The sequence below is a fragment of the Rattus rattus genome, chromosome 2, assembly GCF_011064425.1.
Source record: "Rattus rattus isolate New Zealand chromosome 2, Rrattus_CSIRO_v1, whole genome shotgun sequence".
NCBI classification, from domain to species: Eukaryota; Metazoa; Chordata; class Mammalia; order Rodentia; family Muridae; genus Rattus; species Rattus rattus.
The window spans coordinates 71,144,413-71,169,644 of NC_046155.1; the positions used below are offsets into that span (position 1 = coordinate 71,144,413).

At 48.7% G+C, this 25,232-nt stretch overlaps 1 protein-coding gene across 1 annotated transcript in view; it reads right to left on the reverse strand.

The window, feature by feature from the left end:
* Htra1 (HtrA serine peptidase 1) overlaps positions 1-7,581 on the reverse strand; it is a 49,560-nt gene extending 41,979 nt beyond the window's left edge. The window contains exon 1 of the mRNA XM_032892442.1: positions 7,028-7,581. Coding sequence (XP_032748333.1) covers positions 7,028-7,499 — 472 coding nt within the window. The 5' untranslated portion in view covers positions 7,500-7,581. The remainder of the gene's footprint in view (positions 1-7,027) is intronic.
* Between the last annotated feature and the right edge of the window lie 17,651 nt (positions 7,582-25,232).

Consider the following 25,232-nt stretch of genomic DNA (forward strand, 5'->3'; position numbering starts at 1 on the left):
TCACTCTGTGTGTGTGTGTGTGTGTGTGTGTGTGTGTGTGTGTCTGTGTCGTCTGTGTATGTCTGTGTGTGTATGTCTGTGTGTGTGTGTATGTCTGTGTGTGTGTGTCTGAATGTGTGTATGTGTGTGTGAGTGTCTGTGTGTGTGTGTGTGTGTGTGTGTGTGTGTGTGTGTGTCTGTGTATGTGTGTGTCTGTATGTGTGTATGTGTGTGTGTGTGTCTGTGTGTGTGTGTGTGTGTGTGTGTGTCTGTGTGTGTGTCTGTGTGTGTGTGTGTGTGTGTGTCTGTGTGTGTGTGTGTGTGTGTGTGTGTCTGTGTGTGTGTGTGTGTTTGTTTTTTTTGTGTGTGTGTGTCTGTGTGTGTCTGTTTGTGTGTGTGTGTCTGTGTGTGTCTGTGTGTGTCTGTGTGTGTCTGTGTGTGTCTGTTTGTGTGTGTGTGTGTCTGTGTGTGTCTGTGTGTGTGTGTGTGTGTGTGTGTGTGTGTGTGTGTGTGTGTGTGTGTGTGTGTGTGTGTGTGTGTGTGTGTGTGTGTAAAGCAGGTGTTAACTTTTGAATGAGCCCTCTCTCTCCCATATCCAGCCGGCCAGCATTTACTGAGGCAACCCCAACTGGCAGCAGTCTGTATCCATCTGTCTACAGAGTAATTACTGACTGATGACTCCTACTTTGAGTATGGGTACCAAATAGAGAACTCATCTTAGTCACAGGGCGTGAGATGCCCCAAGTGTTGGATGATCGGGTAGCATCTTGCCCAAGACTGTGGAAGGGAACTCTCCATCTCATCCACACTGAGACAAACATGCTCACTGCACAGGCCGCCTAGCATCTCCTTCTAGAGAGCTCATTGCACAACCCAGGGAAGAAGACGTTCCTGAAGTCTAAATTATTGCACAAGGCTCTGACTCATGAAGACATGGGTTATTCAAATTTGGAAATTATCAAAAATTCCAACCACGACTACCAGCCCTCCGAGAATTCAGTGCACAGATGTGACTGTCCCGTGGCTAGGGAGCAGTTGCTGTCAACCAATGCTATACAGGACCATTTATAAAATATGCTAACTCAACAAACTGTCCTAGCAATCAAAATAATAGGCTATTTGTAAACTCCCAAATTGTTTGGGTTATTTTTCCCCCTCTTTCCTGAAGACATGACAAATTTTTCCCTATGAGGAATTTCCAGAACATAAAAACAAAACTAGGCCAGGTTCAAGAAGGAAATAGAGTGTCTATCAACTGCCGTCTCCTGTAAGCTCCAACCCAGTAAATGACATAGTGCGTATAAAAGTCTTAAGGACTAGGGAAATGCTCAGGTCAGTAAACCGAGGCACAAGCATGAAGTCCCAGTTCCATCTCCTGCACCCATGTGGAAAAGCCAGTAACAGTGTTTTACCTCTATCACCCAGCACTGAGGAGAGTCCGTGGGGCTCGCTGGCTAGGCAATCTAGCTGAACCTACGGACTCTAGGTTCAATGAGAGACCCTGTCTCAAAACAAAAGGTGGGGGTGCATGGTGAATGGAGATGCTCAACATATGCCGCTGGTCTCGGCGTGCACGCTCACACATGCGCACACACTCCCAGGGGTGCTACACATGCAGCCACTTCAGAGGAAGCCACATACTTTTCAGAAGCTCAACGCTGGGGTAATGACTGGGACTGGATGGTCAGAGGCTATAGAAAAGCAGCCTTTAACTCCCTTGGCCCAGAGAACCTTTCCAGACTAGCAAACTCCATGTCAGTCTCAGGCCACGTTTCCACTCCTTCTCTGTGCACCTTTCCTAAAGCGCCCAACTCACCCACATGAAGTGTTCCACAGGACAGACATTCTAGACCTTTCTTCTGAACTGACTGCCTCACTGGAGCTTTGATGGTCATGACAATGGTTGCCACTACAGCTGACAGGGCAGAGTTCTATCTAGAAATACACCAGATGGTGCTAAACACTTCGTGAAACGATGTCCTTCGTGCTAATATCTCTGAGCAGTGTGAGAAAAAAAAAAAAAAAACCCTTATTTCCATTATTGTTTTACTCGTGAGGAAACCAGTCACACATTCAAAAAGGGAAGCTCAGACAGAAGCTTAGCCCACAGTCAGGCATCTCGAAAGCTTCTCAATAAGAAAGGTCAGTTAATTTGACCTCTCATTCCCTATACCTTCCATACTCCTGAGTACACAGACATTGTTCAAGGAATGGTTTGGGTGGATTTGGCATGTATCCTGCCCTTCCAGCGCTCTAACTCCCCCCACACTCCATTACCACTTATGTCTGTTTCTGAAGCATGTTGTCCTGGCTAGTGTAACCCGGTGGTTCTAGATACCTGTCACTTAACAGGTCTGAGTCACACCAACTTTCCAGGGTCTTCTGAGTTTTTAGGGAAACATTCAAGATGTCTACTACCCTCTTCAGTTTCTCGGTTGCAAGCATTTTTCTTTTCTGGTGTCAGAGAAAGTGTCGAAGCAAAAGACACAGCTCAGTAGGGCCTTAACCAGAAGGACCAGGAGGGGAAAGTTCAAGGTCACAGAGGGGAGCAAAGAATTACCCTGTGGCATTGGTTCTTGGGAGTGGGCATGTGACTCCCACTGACTCCCAGAAAGACACATAAACAGACTGAAAGCTGAAGTGAAGGTGGCTATGGTCAAGATGGAGGCATCCCTTCAGTGCTAAACATGGCTTTACAAATCATAATTTAAAGTGGGAGCCTCTCTAGGGCATCCAAGCCTTTGAGCGGGATACAGGAGCACAATCTCCTCACAGACTGGCGGTTTCCTTCCTCACAGGCAGCTCTAACTAAAAGGGATCTCAAAACCACTGACCCAGGCCCTTCACTGCTGTGGCCCTGAAAGCCAGGGAGGCTGGCACCAGTCAGGTCTGGTCCCACACAGGCCAGAGCCAGGGGTCAGTACTCAAAGCACTGCCAAGAGTGACTGCTCCCTCACAGGTTCCGGGACTAGAGCTTTGTCCGTGAGAAATGTAAGCTCACGGAAAGTCTGATGTCTGAGTCCAAGGCACAGAATTTGCCCAGGATCACCCAGCTCCAAACGGACTCAGAATTCATCCTGCCGTGCTGAGGCATCTGGCCAGCCAGCTCACCATCCCGACATCCCTGACCAATCTCACTCAAGTTCCGGGGCAATCTATTTATTGCTCCCCGGGATGGGATAAAGTAAACTTAATGCCTGGCTTTCGATCCTGTTAGCTTACTAATTTTATCAAGCCTTACTATTTAACACTTGAGCAGACCATCAGAGCATTAAGAAAAGTAAGACACCAGCCAGTAAGACAGGCTCTACAAATGCCAGGGAAACGGTTTAGGACCGCAGAAACCCCATTCATGCTTTCTACCAACTCTGTCCTAAGATGAAACCTCGCCTCCACCCCGTATCCTTTTTTTTTTTTTTTTTTTTTTTTTTGGTTAAAGAGACAAAAAGTGCATCCAACTACCAATAGCAAAACTTGCACTGTAGATGAGAAACTGTCTCCAGGAATGAATGACTGTCTTTGCCCCGACTGTTAACTGTGAGCTTCCTCAGAGGAGGACTTTGTGCTGCCTCTTGAATCTCCTGAGTTCAGCAGGGCCAGGCACTAAAGCTCACAGTGTCAGCCTGCTCAAGGCTCACATAAAAGAAGCCACCTAAATAAAGCCCGTTTAACAAAGAGTCCGTGCCTCCAAGAGGCCTGGTTCCATGGCCTCTGCCTTCAGAGGCTCTGGGGTGAGGCTAGGAGGGAGAACTTCTGAAAACCTCTAGCTGTCCCCTCTAGCCCACCTCTGCCCGCACATGAGGCTTGGAGACCTCTGGGCTTGTCGGTTTGGGATGTCTTGGGTAGGACTGGCTTTGCCGGAGTAAGGAATGGGTAGACTGAGTTTCTCCTAGCCACAGAGTCTTTCCCTGGCTTTTTACATGCAGCACCTCACATGCTGATTACTCTTTTGAAATGTCTCCAGATCCGGAAGGGCCTTTCCTACCCAAAAACAATTTACAGTCTAGGACTCTGGCTGGGAGACATCTTTTCTACAACCCCTTATACTCTGGGCTTCTCCTGGGCCAGTAGCTAAAGGCAACTCTGTCCCCATTCCTGTGCCCGTTGGAGAGTCATCCTTCGTCATCGTCCCAAAGCCACGGCCATCTGGGGCACTGTTTGTTTCGGCTCTTAGCTCTACTTAGCTGGATCTGGTTTATAATCTCCGTTGCTCTGTCAACAGCACAGGCTATGAATGGGTTCATGATCCATGCATGGGCTCAAGGTGCTGCTGCATGACAGTCAGCTGTACCAGGAGAATTACAGCACTGGTTCTGTAAAAAGGCACCTGAAGCAGAAGTATGAATTATATGATACCTTTGTTGCTGCTACCCTATATGACTATACCTTTTTGTTTTGTGACACAGGGTCTCAATCTGTTGCCCAAACTAGCCTGGAACTCGTGGGGCTCCATGCACTCTCGCTCTCTTCTTGTAACTCTCCTGGTCAGTGATAAGTAACAGGTCCTTGTCCTCTGGTATACGTGTACGTGTCTCAGCCAAACCCTGATGCGCTGATAAATTTATCTCTATTTCCAAACAAGACATGTTCTCTGGTGTTTTCATTAACCGACCTGCAGACAAGGGTTTTATGCAATGATGGCACTTTCTCCATCCAAAGAGCCATCGTGACTCCCAAAGCAACGCCTTGGACATCGCCTCCCTCCCACCACACTCCCACCTGTCTCCTGAGCTTTCTGCTGAGACCCTGCCTCAGCACCTCTCTGACCTCAGTGTGTTCTCACAGTCGATTCCCTCCATGTTATACTCAGGGGTGCTTCTCAAAACAGGCCTCTGTCTCCTCCCAGCATCCCTACCTATACTATGCACGGAGCAAGCAAGCAAGCAATTCTTACTCAACCGTGACATCAAGTGAGCTAGCTGCCCTGCGCACCAGCTGCTGAAAGCAGGAGCCAGAATGGAACTGAGTCAAAGGAGCTGACTGACTCCCACACCCTGCTCCGGGAGATACCTTAGGACACAGTCTCAGATGGCGGCAGGGCGAAGCGAGGCTAAGGGTCCGTGGTGTACTCCTAGCATCTCCTATCTTTCTATCCATCCACCCTTGTAACTGAGTAGTCCCTAAGTATCAGGCCCACAGACACACTGTGTCAGACACGATACAGAGCAACAAATATTTACAAAAGGAGGGGAGAAGGCTGCCCACCAGCTCTATATTCCCTTCTGTGGCTGTCTCCAAATTGAGGGGCCACCAGGGCCCCGATTGCCAAAGAAGGACCTGTCTCCCCAAAGCAACTCAACCAGCCAAATATTCAGCCTCTGCTTGTGCCAGTAACCCAGGGCCTGGTGCAGCTAGGCTACCAACAGTAAGAGCTACTTTGTTTCCCACCATGTGCTTCTTTAAAATGTCATCGGTACACAGATTCTTACAAAAGTAGCCCAGACTCCTACCTTCTGCCCTCCTCCTCTAGGCCTGTCCTACACCAGCCCTCCTCCAAACAGCGCCTATTCAAGAACTACTCAAGGATGTCAGCACGTGTGACACACTACTTCCTTCCCAGGGGACTGTAGGCCACCACTGTGGGTCACTTCTTCTGCCCATTTCTAACTATCTCCTGTCACACCAATCTCTTCTCAGCAGCTGCATAGCTCTTTACTTCTCCCCAAGGTGAGATGGTAAGTCCGGCCCCTGGAAGCCCATCTCCCACAGCCTTGGGGTCTAGTTCTGTCCTGTTCTGAAGGAGCTTGCCTGAGTTCAAGTTCCAGCTCTATGTCTAAGGCAACGACAAGGCCAGAAGCTTCCCCCTGCAGAAGCTGTGACACCGAATAGAGTCACAGGACAGCTCACCTGTCACATGGGCTGGGGCTTAGTAGGTACCCCTGGATCAGTCCTCTCTGGGGGGGAAAAAAACCTTCCTCTCTCTAATGATGCCGAGTTTCCTGGGCTGAGGTCCAGCCCTGTGCTCTGGTAGTAAGAATATAAACATCAGCCCACCTCTTCCTACACCACCCGGAGTACTTTCCTGACCATTCGAGTAAAGTTTTGCCAAATCCAAATATGGAATCATATTCCTATAAAGAAAAATCTAGATCCATCCCTCTCTCCTGTGCTATCCTATCCTCTCCACCACATGCCCCTGGGGAGGTGCTAGGTTTGGGCAGGAGCCCAGTAGCTGAAGCCAAGTGCACTGGAGCCCAGCTGGCTGGTCCCCACACCGCTGGAGTGGCCAGTCTGAATTTACTGTTTTTCCACAGGGTATCTCTGGATTTAACTGAAGCATTTTTCTGGAAGGTCCTGCATGGAGCTGGGCGGTTCTCCAAGCTCTGTCATCCTGTTACCATCACCACCTCCAACTCCTGTTGGGACGGAAAGGTCACACGTGGAGGGGAAAGAGGGTGCATTTTTCTTCATCCCTAGTGGGCCCTCTATCTCAAACTTCGAGGTCCACTACCTGACTGAGTTCAAGCAAAAGGACCAAAGGACAAGTGTGGGGTTTTTTGGAAAGTTGAAATCAGTGGTGGAAGAAGGTCGGGTTACTAAATCAGTTTCTGCTTTGGAGGCAAGATGAGAAATGGTACTTGCTAAATTGAGCAGAGCGGTTCCCTCTCCCCAAAGTGAAAGTTTTCACGAAGACTTTCTACAAGACAAACACTGCCTAGATAGTTCCAAGAAGAAAGGGAGCAGCCGGAGGGAGAAGAAAGGAAAGGCGACAGACAGGAGTTCTTGTGGTCCCAAGGCCATGTGCGTCAACATGCCAAGATCCGTGGTGGGTCACCACAGCCAGGGGGTACTGGACCAAAGCGTACAAAGCACCTGCTTAGTGTTTCTCAGAACGACCTGATGCTTGGCGAAGAAATAGGGCCCGAGGGAGCCCATGAAACACGACCACCCCGAGCCACGTCTCTCTCCCCAACTAACTGGGATGCCTAGAGCAGCCCGCAGTGCTTCTCTGCCCCTCTGCATCCCCTCCCGACGGTCCCGGCTGGTCCGGCTGAGTTGGCGAGGGTGGGGAGCCACCCAGGAGTGCAGCGCAGGGCGGGGCGGGTACCTTGGCCGCAGGCGCCGCGCTGCAGGACGATGACCGGAGGCTGGCGAAGCTTCTCGGAACGGCGGCTGGCGGCGCGCAGCTGGCACAGGTTGGTGTAGGTCTTGGCGTCGCTGCCGCACACCGGCTCGCTGCTGGCACACACGCACAGACCGGCCTGTGCGCGCCGTCGTACTGTGGCCGAGGCCGGCACCCCGAAGGGCACTACGCATTGCAGCCCCTCGCCGCAGGGACCCTCCTGCAGGCCGCACACTGCACCCTCGAGCGCGCCGCACACCTCGCAGCAGCCGCACGCGTCGCGGACGCGGCCACCCTCGCAGTCCGTGGGTGGCGGGGCGCAGCGGGTAGGATCGCAGTGCTCGGGACAGACAGTGGCAGCGGGGGCCGAGCGGCTGATCCCCGACGGCAACGCCAAAGAGGGAGCCGCCAGCAGCAGCAGTAGCAAAGACAGGAGCGCGGTACGCAGGAACTGCATGGCGACTCCGACGGCCACGGGCTGGACCACAGCCGAAAATCCGCGCTCCGGACGGTGTGCCGGGGTCTTGGGGACAGCGGGTGCGGGTGCGCGAGGCCGTACGGTCAAGCCCATTGGCCTAGCGGCGGTGACGAAGCGCCAGGGGGACGGGCACCGCTCCCGGGAGGGGGGCCGAACGGGGACTGCCTGCGGGGACGAGGCGGGGCAGCGTGCGACTCCACCCTCCAGCTGGCTCAGTTTCCCAATCTAGGTTCTTTTTCCTCAGATATTGAAGACTTTAAAACCAAAGTGTCCACTTAGCAGAGGGAAACCTGCCGGGCAGCGCGCGATCGCTTGGGAAAGTTCCCAGGTCGTCCAGCGCGCAGGGCGGTCACATCGACCCGGGCCACAGCTGCAGTGGACCGGTGGCCAGCATGGGGGACTGTGGCTGTGAACTTGACGCCACCGTGGGAAGGCAGCGTCAGCAGGACTGGCAGAAACCCAGTGCCCAGACCTAGTTTCAAGTGGGAAAAGCAAAAAAAGCAAAGAGAAATGGCAGCATAAACCTTCCTAACGCTTCTTTTTTAAAGTTGTTTTCCGTGGAGTGCAGGCCATAGCACGCCGCGGGTATCTGGGGTTGGTACCTGGAGGGCCGCCGGGAGAATGCAGTGGCCGCCCTGCTTTGTACTGTTTGTACTTATTCACCCCGAGTTGTCAGGGAATGTGTGGTTACCACACAGAAGCGCCCAGCCTGCGCCTGCAGTCCCAGCGCTCGGGCAAATTAAGGTGTCTCAAAACAAAATGTTTCCCTTTGAACTTTCACATGAGGATTTCAGTGGCTTTTGGGAAGTGGCTGAGTCTAAGAATCATCGGAAAGAACAACTGTGACTCTGGAGGCAGATTCTGTACCTGGCCCACACGTTTGGCCAACACAGAACACATAAATCTTGTATTGGAAGATGAGAGAATTAAAATTGTGTTGGTCCCACATAAGTTGCCACGCTACTCCCTCTCCCCCTCCCCCGGTGTACCGCACCGTGACACTCAAGAGTGGTGGGTAGAGTGCTGCTGACCTTGGGGCAAGGCGGAGTCACTGATAGGGCACTAAATTGCATCAGGGTTGCTCCCCTGTGCAGAATTTTTTTTTCCAGTAAGCATATTTAAAACTCGCCTCAAAGCAGCCCCTAAGTCCCAGGTCCAAAGTCCCAGGGAGCCCCTCCCATCAAGGGGCAAAAGAAACACACACACACACACACACACACACACACACACACACACACACAGCCTCTGGCATGAGAAGTACTTTCGTGTCTGTGACTGAAATTCTCAGACCCTACGGAAACATATATGTCTACTGGTCCTCCTCTGCCCCCTTCCCCAGGTCCTCACTGCTCTCCCCTTCCCCCAATAAACTCCCTTTTACACCAGGTCTGTTGCATGGCATGATTTCTCTGGGCACACCTTGACACGGGCTCACCGTGATACCCCCATGCCGCATGATATTGCAGAACATTAGTGCTGCGACCCAGGCTGTCCTGGTGCTGTGTTCCTTTCCATTGTTCTAAGCCACACACTGGGATCGAATTCCACCTGCAACAAATCTGCTTTCCTGCTCACTGGTCCCTCAGCGCCCGATCTACCATTTCCCTGAGTCTGAGGAAGTGACCTTTGAATGTCTGGCACTCCTCTGAATCTCTCGGAGGTGAAGATACCCCAGCCAGTCTTCAGGCTATGGCAAACCCTCTTCACAGGATCCCATCCCACCATCCTGTTGCAAACGTGCAGTTTCCTTAGGACCTACTGGGCTATTGTACCCCCTTCCTGCCCTCTTCTACCACCTCCACTTTGGGGCTGCCTGTTAATCCCACAGCTCCTCTGTCTAGGTCCTTGTGGCTTTTGTTCCTCAACCATTTCCTATGGTTGAAACTCTACTACTAGAGCTCCACTTTCTTCCTCGCCCCCTTGTCTCTATGAAAGCTGAGGTACCAGGCATCGAGTTGCCTCTGACTTAGGGTGAGGCCTCACCTGTTCTACGTGGTGATGACCCACTGAATAGTTTGGTCCTCGGTTTGTCTCCTGGGGACACCCATGACTACAGGATGCAATGACATTTTCCTTCCGCTCTCTCATCCACAACAACCATGTCTTCCACATCTGCTCATTCCCCCTTGGGATTCCTCTTAGAAAACCTCGAGCCTTTGCACCTGAAACCTGACCCCAAAGACCTAAACGTATTTGCCTTTCCAACCAGATTTGGCCTTTTTTTTTTTTTTTTAATTTTTTTCCTCCACCTTTATTAACTTGGGTATTTCTTATTTACATTTCAATTGTTATTCCCTTTCCCGGTTTCCCGGGCAACATCCCCCTAGCCCCTCCCCCTCCCCTTCTATATGGGTGTTCCCCTCCCTATCCTCCCCCCATTACCCCCTCCCCCCAACAATCCCGTTCACTGGGGGTTCAGTCTTGGCAGGACCAAAGGCTTCCCCTTCCACTGGTGCTCTTACTAGACTATTTATTGCTACCTTTGCAGTTGGAGCCCAGGTAGCCCTTATATAATCAATCCAAAGCACGCTTGATCCTAATTTTATTCAGGACCTTTACAAATACTGTGAGCTATCGGGGAAATAGAAAGAGATTCCCTATTCCCTATTTTTCTTTTCTCCAAGCCCTGTTTCTTTCTGTCTGGTCTCGCTCCCCAAACTGCTTAACCGTCTTTCCTGTAAGTTTGCAACAGGTTGGGACAGATGGGACCAGAGACTACAGGAGCACGCATGCGCATGCTTGCATGATCTCTCTCTCTCTCTCTCTCTCTCTCTCTCTCTCTCTCTCTCTCTCTCTCCCTCCCTCCTCCCTCCCTCCATCTCTCCCCTTTTCCTTCTCCTCCCTCCCTCCTAGACTCAGATTTTATTACAAATTGGCCATGGTATACCCTTGCTGCTTTATATTTCATGACGACCTTTCTACTTGAAGTCTGTCTGCCTTTGCTCAGCTCTTCTCTCTGATAGGAGTGCTCTTCTTCCCCTCCATGTGGACTTATGTGATCTGAGAAACTGATGGGGGATTTGAGTTTCATAAAAGAGAACTCTGCCAAGAAGCTGTACCTGCAAAGGCTGGTTGATCAGAGTTTAAACTAACACGGAGGGGTTGGAATGGTGCAGGTTCAGACCCTAATTTCAGTTTATCTTAGGATATCTTTAGACACTTAAGTAGCCATCCTTGCACACTTCTTTGTCAGCTAAAAGCCCTTTGGAATGTTTTAACTTGGCAAAATCCTGTTTTTACCAAAGGACTAAGAATATGTTGGAACATGGAATTTGTAGTAAACAAAATCTGTATAGCCAGGCTCTGGCCATTCATATTTGGTTTCAGAGTAAACTGTCTCCTACCCTCTTTGAGGTGAGATTTGTGTTTTTGCACGGACAGTTTGGGTCACGTTCCTGGTTCTTACACATGGCTCCGAGCACACTGAAGACCTGGGGAAATCTCACCAGGAGAATGGCAGTGACTGCAAGTCTCCCTGAGACCTGCAGTCCTGTGACCTGCCTTAGGCCTCCATCTTTACCACACTGAACCAAACTTCTAGCTTGCACTCCAATCAGACCCAAACCAGAGCAGGTCCCAACAAATCCTCCCAAAAGGGCTCCCTCTCACTAGAGGATCATGGGAGCCTGAGTTTGCTCACAGGGTGGGGTAGTGAGAGAGAATGTGTACACACCCACATGCACACCTGTGCACGCACATCTATTCGTGTGACAATCTGAAGTGTACCCGCGGAAGGAAACAATGAAGTTCAGCTTGGTATCAGGGCCTCGTGGGGATGTCCTCCATCCTAACCCCTTCTTACCCACAAGCTAATACTTAATGCGCTTCATCAGAAAACCTCTCTGCTTCCCTTCTACAGCCTTCCCCATCTGCAGACACGTAGAAAGACCGCTTCTTTTTGCTTTTAATGCACTTTTCAGGACATCATGAAAACGCACTTCTTCTCCATCAGATCTTGGCACCTAGAGGAGTTTTGGAGTTTTTGTTGTTGTGGTGGTGGTGGTGGCTTTTGTTGTTGTTTTGTTTTGTTTTGTTTTGTTTTCAAGAGGGAAGAGGGAAGCTTTGAGGAACAGTTCCCCGCCATTCTTCCTCAATCCGTTTCTCACATTTAAGCTTCAATTCTGAACAGTTGATCTAGTCATGAATAATGAATGGTGAGACACCAATAGCTGCCAAAGCCTTACTCAGCAAAGAAGGCTTCAGAGTTGCGGCCAGCAGCTAAGGTTACTGTGCATCAGGAGAAAGATCTGGAGCGGGGCGCAAGCGCGCGCATGCGCAGGTGCTTCATAAGGCCCAGATCGAAGTTCTACTGGTGACTTTGACTCTTCTTGTGGTGTGCACACTCCGCTCCTCTGTCAGTTCCAGCAAGATGAAGGCCAGGCTTCTCCATTTGCTTGCCTATGTCCTTCTGGCTCTGACCAAACTGCCCTTGAGTCAGGCTGCCCACTAATCCCAGGGCAACGGGCAAGCATTTTGACACATCCATTCCCCTTTTGTATCAGAAGCCTGCCACCAGATGATAGTATTTCTGAGTTGGTTTAGGTGTGCACTTTCCTGAGCACCTGGGACATGTCCCCTCATTCCCCTCACTCCAGCATCAGAAGCTACAAGATGCACTCCACCGGCCATCTTCCCTGAGGCAATACAGTATATCTATTCAGTTTTGTTCGCCGGAGGGAAACTTCGGCACTTTGAATGACTGAGGTCAGCCCCGGGGGACTCAAAGTGTAGCATTCCCAAAACAATGGAAATATTCTCAGTGTTTGCAGCCCAAGTGTGACAAGCAAACAAAAAGATTGGGTCTTTATTATCAGTTTAAATTAACTTAAAGCTGCAGCACCAGTGGACCCTGGCCGCTGCACTGCAGAGGGAGAGCATACGAAATCAACAGCAGGGTGAGCAGAGGGTGTTTGATGGGAGCTGGGGAGATCAAGGCATTAAGGGGTTGGTTGGTTCAATGAGCCAGGCAGACAGCACATGCTCTCACTTATGTGTGCGAACCGCAAATCTATCTCACGAAGCAGAGGACAATAGTGGTCACTGGAGGTTGGGAAAGGGAAAGAAAAGAGACAGAGAAAATTGGTGCCAGAGAGGAGTTAGCTAGGAGAGCAGGTGTAGTCCTAGCACAGCCAAGTATCTATGGGCAGTAACACTGTGTGACTCCAGGAGGTGTGGCCTTCTTGGAGTGGGTGTGGCCTTGTTGGAGGAAGTGTGTCCCTATGGGCATAGGCTTTAAGACCCCCCTCCTAGCTGCCCGGAACCCAATCTTCTCCTGTTTGCCTTCAGAACAAGATGTAGCTCTCTCAGCTCCTCCTGTGCCATGCCTGTCTGGATGCTGACATGTTCCCGCCTTGATGATAATGGACTGAATCTCTGAATGTATAAGCCCGCCCCAATTAGATGTTGTCCTTAGGAGAGTTGCCTTGATCGTGATGTCTGTTCACAGCGGTAAACTGAGACAATGACTTTGATGGTTAATCTTGATTTTCAACTTGACATATCACTTACAAGACGGGCCAGTTGTGGTGGTACACACCAGTAGGATTTGCTGAAGGAAGCAGAGGTAGAAGGATCAGGAGTTCGAGGCCAGCCTGAGCTACAAGGCAAACATCTAGGAGTGTCTATGAAGACATTTCCAAAAAGGCTCAATAGAAGTGAGCAGATCTGGTGGTGGAATGAGCAATGGAAGTTGGAGGGGTAGGGGTAGGGGTGGAATACCACCCATTGACTTAGGTCCCAAGCTATGCAAAAAGAATGAACTGAGACCTAGCATTTGTCTTTCTGCTTCCTGAGAGTGATACAAGGTGACCTGCCACCCATGATCCTCCCGTCATGCTTAAAGGCACTTCCCACGACAGACAAACTGACTGTACCCTCAAACAGGGAGCCAAAATAAACCTGTCCTTCCTAAAATTGCTTTTGTCAATGTCACAATAAGAAGAGTGAATAATATAATGAATGATATAGTTGAAGATGAGAGGTGAGGAGGTGGCTCAGTGGTTAGAGCACTGCCTGCTCTCTCAGAGGACTAGAGGTCAGTTCCCAGAACATGGTGGCTCAAAACCATCTGTAACTCCAGTTCTAAGGAATCTGATGCTTCTTTTTTACCTCTGTGGGCACTGCACACACATGGCACACATACACGTATGTAAGAAAAAAAACTACACATACAAATAAAATTAATTATTTTTTAAAATTTTTAAAGAGAACATTTTTTGTTTGTTTTTGTTTTGGTTTGGTTTGGTTTTGTTTTTTTGTTTTTTTGTTTTTTTTGTTTTTTGAGACAGGGTTTCTCTGTGTAACCCTGGGTGGCCTGGAACTCACTCAGGCTAGCTTTGAACTCAAAGGTATGTCTTCCTCTGCATCCAAAGTGCTAGAATTAAATGCATGTCCCACCACTCCCTGGCTAAAAGTGAGAGGCTTTAGAGAAAAAGAGTTCAAAAGTTCCCACATTTACAAATGAGAAGCATTTGAAGCAGCAAAAAGACTGTTTACAATGTGCTTTATCACAACGCATCATGTGCACACATCGAATGATCCTTAGACCCTATAAATATGTACAAATATTATATCTACCCAAGTATTCTAAAACCTTTTAAAAAGAGGTTGGGCTATATCTCCAAGGATGGGGAGGATCTGAGCAGGTAGGATGCACCTGGGGCCAGATAAAGGAAAATTAAGTCATATGGCCGATAGGCCTGCTTGGAGACACCCTACCACTACCACCTAAGTTTTCTAAAAGAATTTTTTAGATGTATTTATTTATTTATTTTTATGTATGTGAGTACATTGTTGCCCTTTTCAGACACACCAGAAGGGGGCATTGGATTCCATTACAAATGGTTGTGAGCCACCATGTGGTTGCTGGGAATTGAACTCAGGACCTCTGGAAGAACAGTCAGTGCTCTTAACCGCTGTGCCATCTCTCCAACCCTTGAAAAGGAATTTTAAGTAGTATTTTTATTAATTGACAATTTCATACAAGTATACAATGTATCTTGATTGTACCCTTAACCCACCATTTCCCTGGGTCCTCCACAACACAGCCCTCCTGTCTTTATCTCTTCTCTTGTTTTTTATTATTTTGGCTTTTCAAGATAGGGTTTCTCTGTGTGGTCCTAGCTGTCCCAGAAATTGTTCTGTAGACTAGGCTGGCCTCAAACTCAAAGACCTGTTTTGGCTCTCCTGAGTGCTGGGACAAAAGACATGTGCCACCACTCTGGGCTCTCTCTGAAATAACCCACCGAATCCCAGTCAGTACTGCCCACGTGCATGAGTGTGGGGCTGTCCACAGGAGCATGGGCAAAGGCCATACCCTGAGGAATAATGACTTCCCCCATACCTTACACCTCCCTGTCTATACTGGAGGTTGAGAGGTGAATGAATCTAGGTGGAAGCTGGTAACCCGTAGCAGCTGTGGGCTTGCCAGTGCAATGGCCGTCCGTCATGTGCAGATGACAGCAGTCCACATTAGTCCTGACTTGGTTTCACTTTTGTTGCTGTGAGGAAATACTCTGAACAAAACACCTTAAGGGATAAAGGATTTATTTTGGCTTTTAGTTCCAGAGGGCTAGAATCCATCCTGGCAGACACGGCATGCTAGCAGAAGCATGAGAATCTTAGTGACCCACTTCCTCCAAGGAAGCTTCCACTTTTCCAAAACAGTCCCTGCTCCATCCAAGTGAGGTGAGGACCCCAGCCACACATCCTCACTACCACAGAGCCAAGAGCCTCCTCCACCATCACAGAGTACATCTTCTCAAACCAGAGGCCAAAACAAATCCTTCCTTAAGTGGCTTTGCCAGATCCCAACAGTGCACAAAGACACTACTGCCACAGAAGGTGAGGTGCAGACATCAGCAGCTGGGGCAAGCCTGCAACAAAGGCTCAGTGGCCCCCTGCCTGTCACCAGTACAGTCCTGCTCAGTGGGGAGCACAGCCCCTCCCAGGGTGGGAAGGAGGGTAGATAACCAGCAACTTCTGCAACATCCCAGGTCTCCAGCGGAGTCCTTGATGGATCGCTCACTTTTGTTCACTTTCTCACAGCCACTGGGTCTTAGAGGGAAGAGTGCTGTGTGGCAGGGAACAAAGCGAGAACAGAGACAAGGCCACTGTCCTCTTGCCAGCTTCGTCCCTCAGCCTGAATTAATAGTGGAAGAAAGACAGAGAGGGAAGGAAGGGAAGGGGGAAGGGAAGGGAAGGGAAGGGAAGGGAAGGGAAGGGAAGGGGAAGGGAAGGGAAGGAAGGGGGAAGGGAAGGGAAGGGAAGGGGAAGGGAAGGGGAAGGAAGGAAGGAAGAAGGAGGGAGGGAAGGAAGGAAGGAAGGAAGGAAGGAAGGAAGGAAGGAAGGAAGGAAGGAAGGAAGGGAAGGTAGGCAGGGAGATATGGGTAAGGGAGTAGGTAGGGAAGGACATGGCTGCTCCTACACATGTGGCAGAGGGAAAGTTTATTGTAAATATGTAAAGAGAGCATAGCCAGAGGCAGACACATCTGGGAGAGTCCAGAGTGAACATGATCCTGAGCCAGGTCATGTGAGGAGAGGGGTTTGAGGAGAGGGAGAACACCAGAGTACTAAAGGGTAGACCAACAAACGGGCCTGATCACCAAAATGGCTGGATTATACAGGGAAGGGCAGCTGAGGGAAGACCAGCCCAGACCCTGTGTTGGAGAAGTTTAGGGTAGAGGTCAGGGTATGCTAACCATAGGTGGGGACTAAGGGATGTCGGGAGAAGATGGTGGCCAGGTCCACCTTAGTATGCTAACCAGACACCTAAGTTGGCAATTTGACCTAGGTTGACCTAACAGATATTTCATTCCCTACATCAGACAGAGGGGTCAGGGAACCCTGACAACTCTACCCCAAATTACTGAGTTACCTTGAAGTGGGCATCTTCTTCTCTAGTTCTTATAGCCCTTGTCCATCCTTGGAGACATTGGAGGTCCTTGGTGCCAGAGTTAATACATAGGAATTTAGCAAGCTTGACTAAGTTCAGTAGATCATAGTATTTAATCAAGATTAATTTTTCTCATTTTGATCATGTCATAAGAGAAAATTTTGGTTTGTATTTTAGATGTGATTAACATATGTTAATTGTATAAAACAATGGGTTTCAAAATGAGATTTCTAAAAATATATGAAATATATCTGATTATATTCATGTCCCTGTTTTGTGTTTTAAGGGAAGCCCTGCTAACATATTTACATGTAAAGGGTCTGCATGTCTATAACTTGTTTTGGTTTGGGGCATTTTTTTTCGGTCTGTTTGAGGCAGAACAGTGAGACTATGTAGCCAGAGTTAGCCCAGGACTCATGTGAATCAGGCCAGCCTCAAACTTTAATGGATCCTCCCGTCTTTGCCTCCCGAGGTATAGAACACAGGCATGTACCACCGCAATCAGCGAATGTTTCAGACAGACAGTTCAGGGAGTCAGACAGACAGAAGTGTAATAAAGAAGGCAGTTTGGAGAGTCTGGACTGGGGTCGTGTTCTTGAAACTTCTGTTTAAGTTTGAAACTATTTCAAACTAATGGACTTTTTTAAGTAGAAAAAAGAGAAAGGTACATGTCTTTAATCCCAGCACTTAGGAGGCAGAGGCAGGCAGATCTCCTGTGAGTTCTACGCCATCCAGATTTACATAGTGAGACCACCTTGAAGGAAAAAGAGAGAAGGGGGAGGGAGGGAGAGGGAGGGAGAGGGAGGGAGGGAGGGAGGGAGGGAGGGAGGGAGGGGAAGAGGGAGGGGAGAGGGAGGGGGAGAGGGGGGAGAGGGAGAGGGATGCAGGCAGGGTTTTAAAATTATAATGGTTGTCGGGCATGGTGGGCTGTAATCTCAGCATTGGGAGATACACAGGAGTATCAAGAGTGCGAGGTCATCCTTCACTCCATGTCAAGTTTAGGGCCAGTCAGGGGAACATGAGACTCTGCCTTGAAAACTCAATAAAACTAGAAACAAAAGTTATGGTGATGGTTGTACATGCCTGAGTCTACTGAACACACCACCCGTCCGACTTCAACGGTAAACTGCAAGCCGTTTAAATCGCATCAGCGAAGCTGCGGTGGGGACCGAGCCCCCTGCGCCTCTGATCTGAAGACTCAACTCTAAGCCGCAGCGCTGAGAGCCACGACAGGACATCCTATGTACTGTCACCATTGGGCAACATGTGCAGCCAGTCACCTGTGTGTGTGTGTGTGTGTGTGCATGTGATATGCACACATGTATGGATGAGCACACATGCTCATGCTGCTACACGCACATGTGGAGGCCAGGGTAGGAAAGCACGTGTCCTCCTTTAGTGCTTGCTATCCACACTGTTGCCTTGAGACAGCAGTCTCTCTCACTGAACTGGACGTTCTCATTGGGGCAAGGCTGGCCTGTCTCTGTCCCACATTGCTAGGGCTATAGGAACACCCAGTCATGCCTAGCTTTCCTTTTTAATGTCAGTGCTGTGGATTTGAACTCAGGTCCTCATGCTTGCAGAACAGCCACTCTTACCCACAGGGCCTTACCCAGTGCTTCTGTAACCAGGGCAAAAGACGTCTAAAACTCAGTGACACTTGGTGTTTTAACTTCCCACTCGGATTTACCCAGCCAATCTGTCCAAATGGTGACTGCGCTGCCCTCCCCCAAACAGGGAACTCTGACTTGCCCACTGTGTCTGCACAGCTGGTCATCCAGTAGGCTCTGGTCTGAGGCTGCCATGTGAACAGATGCCCATGGCCCCAACCAGGTTGAACACATTCTCATCTTGACTGTCCTGTAGTTTCTCTCCTCAGCCTTCACTTCTGCTGTGACTCTCAGCTGTAAGCTGTCTGCATGCCAGATGGCTGACGGCACGGCACCAGCGCAGCATTGTCCCCAGTGAATCATGGCTGAGGTACTTTTCCACTCGGCCAGCTGCCACTCTGCCTCGCCATCCTCCCAGAGAGCCTGACACTTTGTCTTGTGGTACTCCGGTTCTTCCCTGCCTGGCCGCCATGTCTGGATGTCCCTGCACCTGGCACCAGTAAGGAAATTCACTCTCCATTCCTTGAAAAAGAATAGTTATCAGCTTGAGAAACCAGGACCCTGGCAGTCACAGCCCCTTCCTTTCAGGAAGACCTACAGCTCAGAAAGAAAGAGGGAGAATGCATACACCCTCAGCTCCAGGAAGACCCAGCCCAGATACTTGGGTCACTAAGGAACCCCTCCCTAATGGCTGAACTTTCCTAGTTTGAGGTTCTAAAAGGCGTCGCATCCCTAGGGCAAGCCTCACTGATCCACTAAGCAAGATGCGGGACATGAAGCATGTGTGTGGCTGTCCCGACTGTTTGGAAGGCTTAATGAGGGCAGGAGTTTCCTTTCTGGGTGGGAGGAGCAAGGGATGTTGTTTTCTGCATTTAATTTTCTACACTAACCATTAACACTGGTGGAGACTATGGATAAGAATACCAGGAAGGAAAGGTAAAGAAAGCCAGTTTTGCCCTTCAAGTCCACACAAGCTGGCCATAGACAGACCCTCCTTAAGGCAGCACACCCTTTGGAGGCCCCACCCAACACAGGGCTCAGCTCTTACCTGCCTTTGTGCCTCTTCCCGGGCATTTCAGACCCAGCCTGTCCAACTCAGAGCTCTACCCCTGGACTTCTTCCTCCACTGTACCTGCTCCCCCACCTACCTCTGCTCTCTGACTTGGTCACTCAGCACAGAAGATAACTACAGGCTCCTGAATCTCAGTTATTCTCACCACTAATCCCAGAATGGGGAGGGTGCTTGCCAGCATTTTCCAATGAGCGTGCTTTCTCCCTCCTTGTGATAAGTCCTCCCCATCTAATCATCCTTAGATTGTATGGGGCTGGGTAGACAGCTCTGTTAGTAAAATGTGGCTTGTGGGGAGAACATGAGGATCTGAGTTCAAACCCCAAGAACTTACACCAAAAAGGGCAGGTGTGGTGGAATTCACACACAATCCCATGCTGGGGAGGCAGTGACAGCTGAATACGCTAGGGCTCGCTGTCCAGACAGTCTGGTTTAAGTGGGGGAGCCCTGGTCTAGGGAGAGACCCTATCTTAAAACAAAAATAACTCCAAAAAAATCAAAGTTGGCTGGCATCTGAGGAGCAACACTCAAAGTCTGGCCTCAGGCTTCTACATGCACACACAGACACATACACACAGACAGGCCCACACATATATGCACCCCACACACACATGCACATATGTGCACACACGAATGTGTACCTGCACATAACATACACACACACACACACACACACACACACACACACACACACACAGGCACGCATGCACAGACATACACTGGACACAGCACACAATCTTTAGGTCCTCAGAACATCCTTTCCACATCTTGATGTGGCTTGTTCTCTTTCCATCTTCCAGGCTCAATCAAAATAAAATTAAAAACATAAAAATAATTAAAATGAAGAATTTCTGCCCATCACAAATGAAGACAAACAGTAAAAGAACTACAAACAGCTTTAGAGCAACTGTAACCAGAACATACAACTCAAAACAGGGCAGGGCTGGAGAGATGACTCAGCAGTTAAGAGCACTGGCTGCTTTTCCACAGGATCCAGGTTCCTTTTCCAGCATCCACATGGCGGCTCACAACCATCCGTTACTCCAGCTCCAGGGGATACCATGCCCTCCTCTGGCTTCCATGGGCACTAGGCATGTGTGTGGTAAACATACATACAAGCAGGCAAACAGAAAACTAAGACTGACCAGCTCAAGTGTGGTGAGCAAGGTGCTGGCAAGCCGTGTGCCCTTTCTCCCTCATCCCCTCTGCCTTGCTAAAAGCTGTTAGATGACATTCCCAAAGCTAGCCACCAAGGCCCATTCCCTTACTTGGCCACTTCTTCCTCCTGAGGCTGACTACCAAGAACCAGCTATGGAACTACTGAAGTAATCAAAAGCCCCCTTTGGCTCACCTAGAGAACATGTCAAATTAAAATTAAATGCCTCATCTTAACATGGGGCTTCCCCCTTGAACTTTTATAAACTGCCATTTTCCTATGGACTGTGTCTGTCTCCTCTTTATCTACAGATAGTCCTTTGGTGCTGTCCCTCAAGCCCCAGGACAAATACCCCTCCTCCCTTTCCCTTGTCCTCTTCCCCTTCTCCTCATCCTTTATCTCCTGTCTTTGTGTCTTATTCCCTATCTTTTGTCCCTCTGGGGCAAACCTCCTTTGTGCTGAGAACTGGGTCTTGGGGGTCCTGAGCCGATACCCATCTCTTACAGTAACTAACACAACCTCTGTTACAATCCTCCAAGGCCCATTCCTGTAATGTAGCCTAGCATATTCTTTCAATTCTTATCTTGGTCCACCCTGTAACAGGGGTGACTTTTGTGTCTGTCTCTCTTATTCCTTTTTCCCTGGGACCCAAGGAAATTTCCTGCCCATGAGAAACCCTTGAATGCTGAGTGAATTTAATCAAGAGCATTATTCTGCTGGAAGGAAACTGACTGAGCATAGGCACAGACACTGTGCCCTCCTCATTAAGGCTTGTCCTACTTTTAAGCTTAAGGACAAGAATCAATCATGAGCCAAGCTGTGTTAGGTCAGGAAAAAAAAAAATCCCCAAACAATTAAGGCTCCATGAAAGCTTGGAGCTGCTTCCAAAATCAGAATAGGACGCAATGTTCAGCATATGAATGCTGGCTCCTCTTCCTGGGGGCCTGTCACCCTAATCAGGACGATGGCACGAAGCAAAGCAACAGAAATTGGAGCTACAGTGAAGTCGTGCTGGTTTCCTGGACCGTGAAACACAGGGTAGTTAGTGGAAAGCTCTCAGAGGTGGATGCAGGGGAGTGACACTGTGGTGTGACTGTGTGCATATGTGTGTGTCTGTGCATCTGTGTCAGTTGGTTTCTGAAACAGAGTCTCACTATGGAGCTCTGACTAGCCTGGGTAGACGGCCAGTCCTGAAATCCACCGAGATCCGCCTGTCTCTGTCTCCCAGCGCTGGAAATGAAGGTGAGCACCACTGTGCCTGCCTTAAATATTGAAATACATACACCACATCATGGAGCTGAAGCGATGGCTCAGTAAAGAGGAACCACACAGCAGCACACAGACCATGGTCAGCCTCAGTTCCAGGAGATCCATCTAGGAGTTGCCCTGGGTACCAGGCACTTGTGTGATGCATTTACTTGTGTCTTAGTGTCTAAATCTAGGACTGTGACTATAATCAACGTGGAGAGGAAAGGGTCTGTTTGACTTACATATCCCAGGTCTCAGCCTATTGAGAGAGGCCAAGGCATGAACCTGGAGATGGGAACTGAAGCACAAGTCATGGAGGACCTCTGCTTACTGGCTCCTCATGGTTTGCTCAGCCTGCTTTCTTATAGAACCCACCTGCCCAAGGGTGGTACTACCCACAGTGCCACCTACCCCACAGCCAACACTGATCAATACTTACAGGTAATCTGACGGAGGCATCTTCTCAAATTCTCAAGTTTCTCTTCCCAAAGAACTTTAACTTCTGTCAAGCTGACTTTTCCCAATTCCAAATTGTGTTTATCCAACTGGCTGCTAGCCATGTCTCCTGTTGGATGGCTGACAAGTATATGAAACATAACAGGTTCAGCCCTGAGATTGTGCCCACCTACCTGGTGAGCCCCTACCTCCGTCATAGCTTCTCTGTGATTCTAGTAGTTTGGGCCAACAATGACCCCTTACTCCAGGTGCCTTACTTCCTCTCACTCACCACTTAGAACCCACTGGAAAATCTCCCACCTTCAAAATGTAAACAGGCAAATGGAAGACTGAGAAGAATGAGGAACAGTAGGAACTGAAGGGACTCTCTAGCCAGCCCCAGCATGGCAAACATGCCTGAAGTAGGCCTTGATCTCTCTCCCATTCCCCCTGCCTTGGTGAAAATTGTTATTCCATTCCTAAAGCTATACCCGCAAGGCCCCTTCCCTTATTTGGCCACTTCTTCCTCCTGAGGCTGACTGCCAAGGATGAGCTACCAGAGTACTGAAGTCCAGCAATCAAAGGCCTCCTTTGCCTCACCTAATGAACATGCCCAATTAAAACTAAATGTCTCATTCTAACATGGGGTTTCCCCTTGTACCTTTATAAGTGGTCATTTTGCTATGTGCCACATCTGTCTCCTATCCAGAGGCAGTCCTTTGTGCCCCACTCCCACCCCCACCCGATAAAAACCCATTACCCCATCCCTTGTTCCCCTCCCTTTCACCCTTATCCTCTATCTTCCGTCTTTGTCTTTTATCTCCTGCCCTTTGTCCCTCTGGACAAATAAATCTATGTGCTAAGAACTTGGTCTGGGGGGGTGTCCTGAGCAATACCGGTTCTTACAAGAACCAAAATTATATACAATGCTAGTTATATACAATGGTCACCGTGCACAGATGTCCCTGGGACCAAAGGCTCCCATCTGGAAATAAGTGTGATAGTTAACCTTGATTTGTCAACTAGACACAATGTTGAATCGCCTGAAAAGGGGTCACAGTGAGGGACTGCCTAGATCAGGTTGGCCTGTGGGCATGTCCATCTGGATGGTCTTTGATTATGTTGAGGTTGGAAGATCTGCCCACTGTGGGTAGTGCCATTCCCTGGGTAGAGTATCCTGATTCACTGCTCTCTGCTCTTGACTTCAGATGTCATTTGTCTTTTCTGTTGCTTCAAATTCCTGCTGTCTTGACTCCCACAGTGATGGACTGTAACCTGGAAACGTGAGCCCAGGAAACCTTTTCTCCCTCATGCTAATTTGTCAGGGTGTTTTATCATGATGTGGGAAAGGACATTATAGACAGTGAATACGAGGTGGGAGGACTTAGCTGGGCAAGTTCCTGGGTCATGGAAATTCCCCCCATATTCTTCTTCCTCACCTTCCCCTCTGAAGAAAACTACATAAGGAAAGATTTGTGCGTCATAGCTTGGGAGAAAGGTCCTTGAACCTTGAAGATAATAACTTAATTTTCAATCCCTATTTTGGATTTATGCATTCCTTGTCACATAACAACAAGTTCTTCAGGGGCTTTCTTGAAATCCTCTCTGCCACACTGCTTCTTACCACACCATCATTCTTTGACCATCTCCGCCTCTAGATATGTAGTTTTCCACATTAGATTTTATCATATGTTTAACTTTCTATGTCATTGGGTAAATTCCATCATCTCCTTAGGTCTGTAGCACATGGGAAAAATCTGATTCCAACTCCAAGAGGTCAAAAGGCAAACACTTCACTGGTCACATATATAAAACTATTACCTTTGTATCTATTCACTAAAGCTAAATCCAAAGCCTGATGAGCCGTCAAGATGGGTCAGTGGGTAAAGGCACCTGCCACTGAGCACGAGCCTATGTCATGGTTACAATACTGTACCATACCTCTATAAGGGAGCATTAGGAAAATTGTGTGAGTAAAGAGCACACAAAATGTCCTATATTCTTTTTATAAGATGGCATCTCGCTACAGACACGTCCAGCTTCTCTAGATTATTTCCTATGGATATAAAGCTACAGCTACTTCTCCAAACGTTTAATTCTTTGGGAAAGGTGATTTAACATTTCCATGAATTTCAAAGCTATCCTATGATGCTGCATATCTTTTCTCCTTCCTGTGAAATAAAAAAAAAGATGTCAAATTACTTTAGTTCTTTTTTTTTTTTTTTAAGTTTTTTTGAGCTGGGGACCGAACCCAGGGCCTTGGCGCTTCCTAGGTAAGCGCTCTACCACTGAGCTAAATCCCCAGCCCCTTTTTCTTTTTTTTTTTTTTTTTTTTTTTTTGTCAAATTACTTTTAAATGTAGCAACCAATACCAGAAGGTGGCACTGTGACCACATGAACATGCAATAGTAAGCATAGTATATAGTAATATATAATAATATATATAGGATTTCATCAGTTGGCATGGGAAACACTAACACTGACCAGTTCAGCAGTATGTTTCCATTCAAGTCATTTAAACATTTTTACTTCTACATTTTTGTGTGTCTGTGTACACGTATATGGCTGTGGACACACACATAAACACTTATGGAAGACAGAGGACTTCAGGAGTAGCCGAGAGCTTACATCTGATCCAAAGACAACAGGCAGAGAGAGAGAGAGGGAGGGAGGGAAGGAAGGGGAGAGGAAAAGAAGGGGGGGAGGAAGTGGGGGGACTTTTGAGATCTCAAAGCCCACCTCCAGTGACAGAACTCCTCCAACAAGGCCACGCCTCCTAATCTTTTTAGTTCACCAACTGCTGACCAAGCATGCAAATATGGGAGTCTCTAGGGGCATTCTCATTCAAACCACAGAGGGGGGCAGATTCCCTGGAGATGGGAGCCACAGGCCCATGTTGCAAACTAAATGAGATCCTCTGCAAGAGCAGTCTATACTCTTAACTGCTGAGCTCTCCAGCCCCCAGAGCAATATAATAAATATAATACTTATTTTGACAGTTCTGTGGATAGTGAATTTCAGTCATTTCTCATCTGTTACCCTTTTCATTACCCTATCACCTTTATTCTTTTGCTGAAACCCTTCACACACACACACACACACACACACACACACACACACACACACACACACACACCCCACACACAACCAGCTACCTACCATTAACTGGTAACAATGCTTCAGGGAAGGCTGGGCCTCATGAGCTCCTCTCCCATACATAACAAACTGTTGACAGGCCCAATCATCCACTACATTTCAGAGTTGAGGTCACAAAGATGGGAAAATAAAGCAGGATTTGACA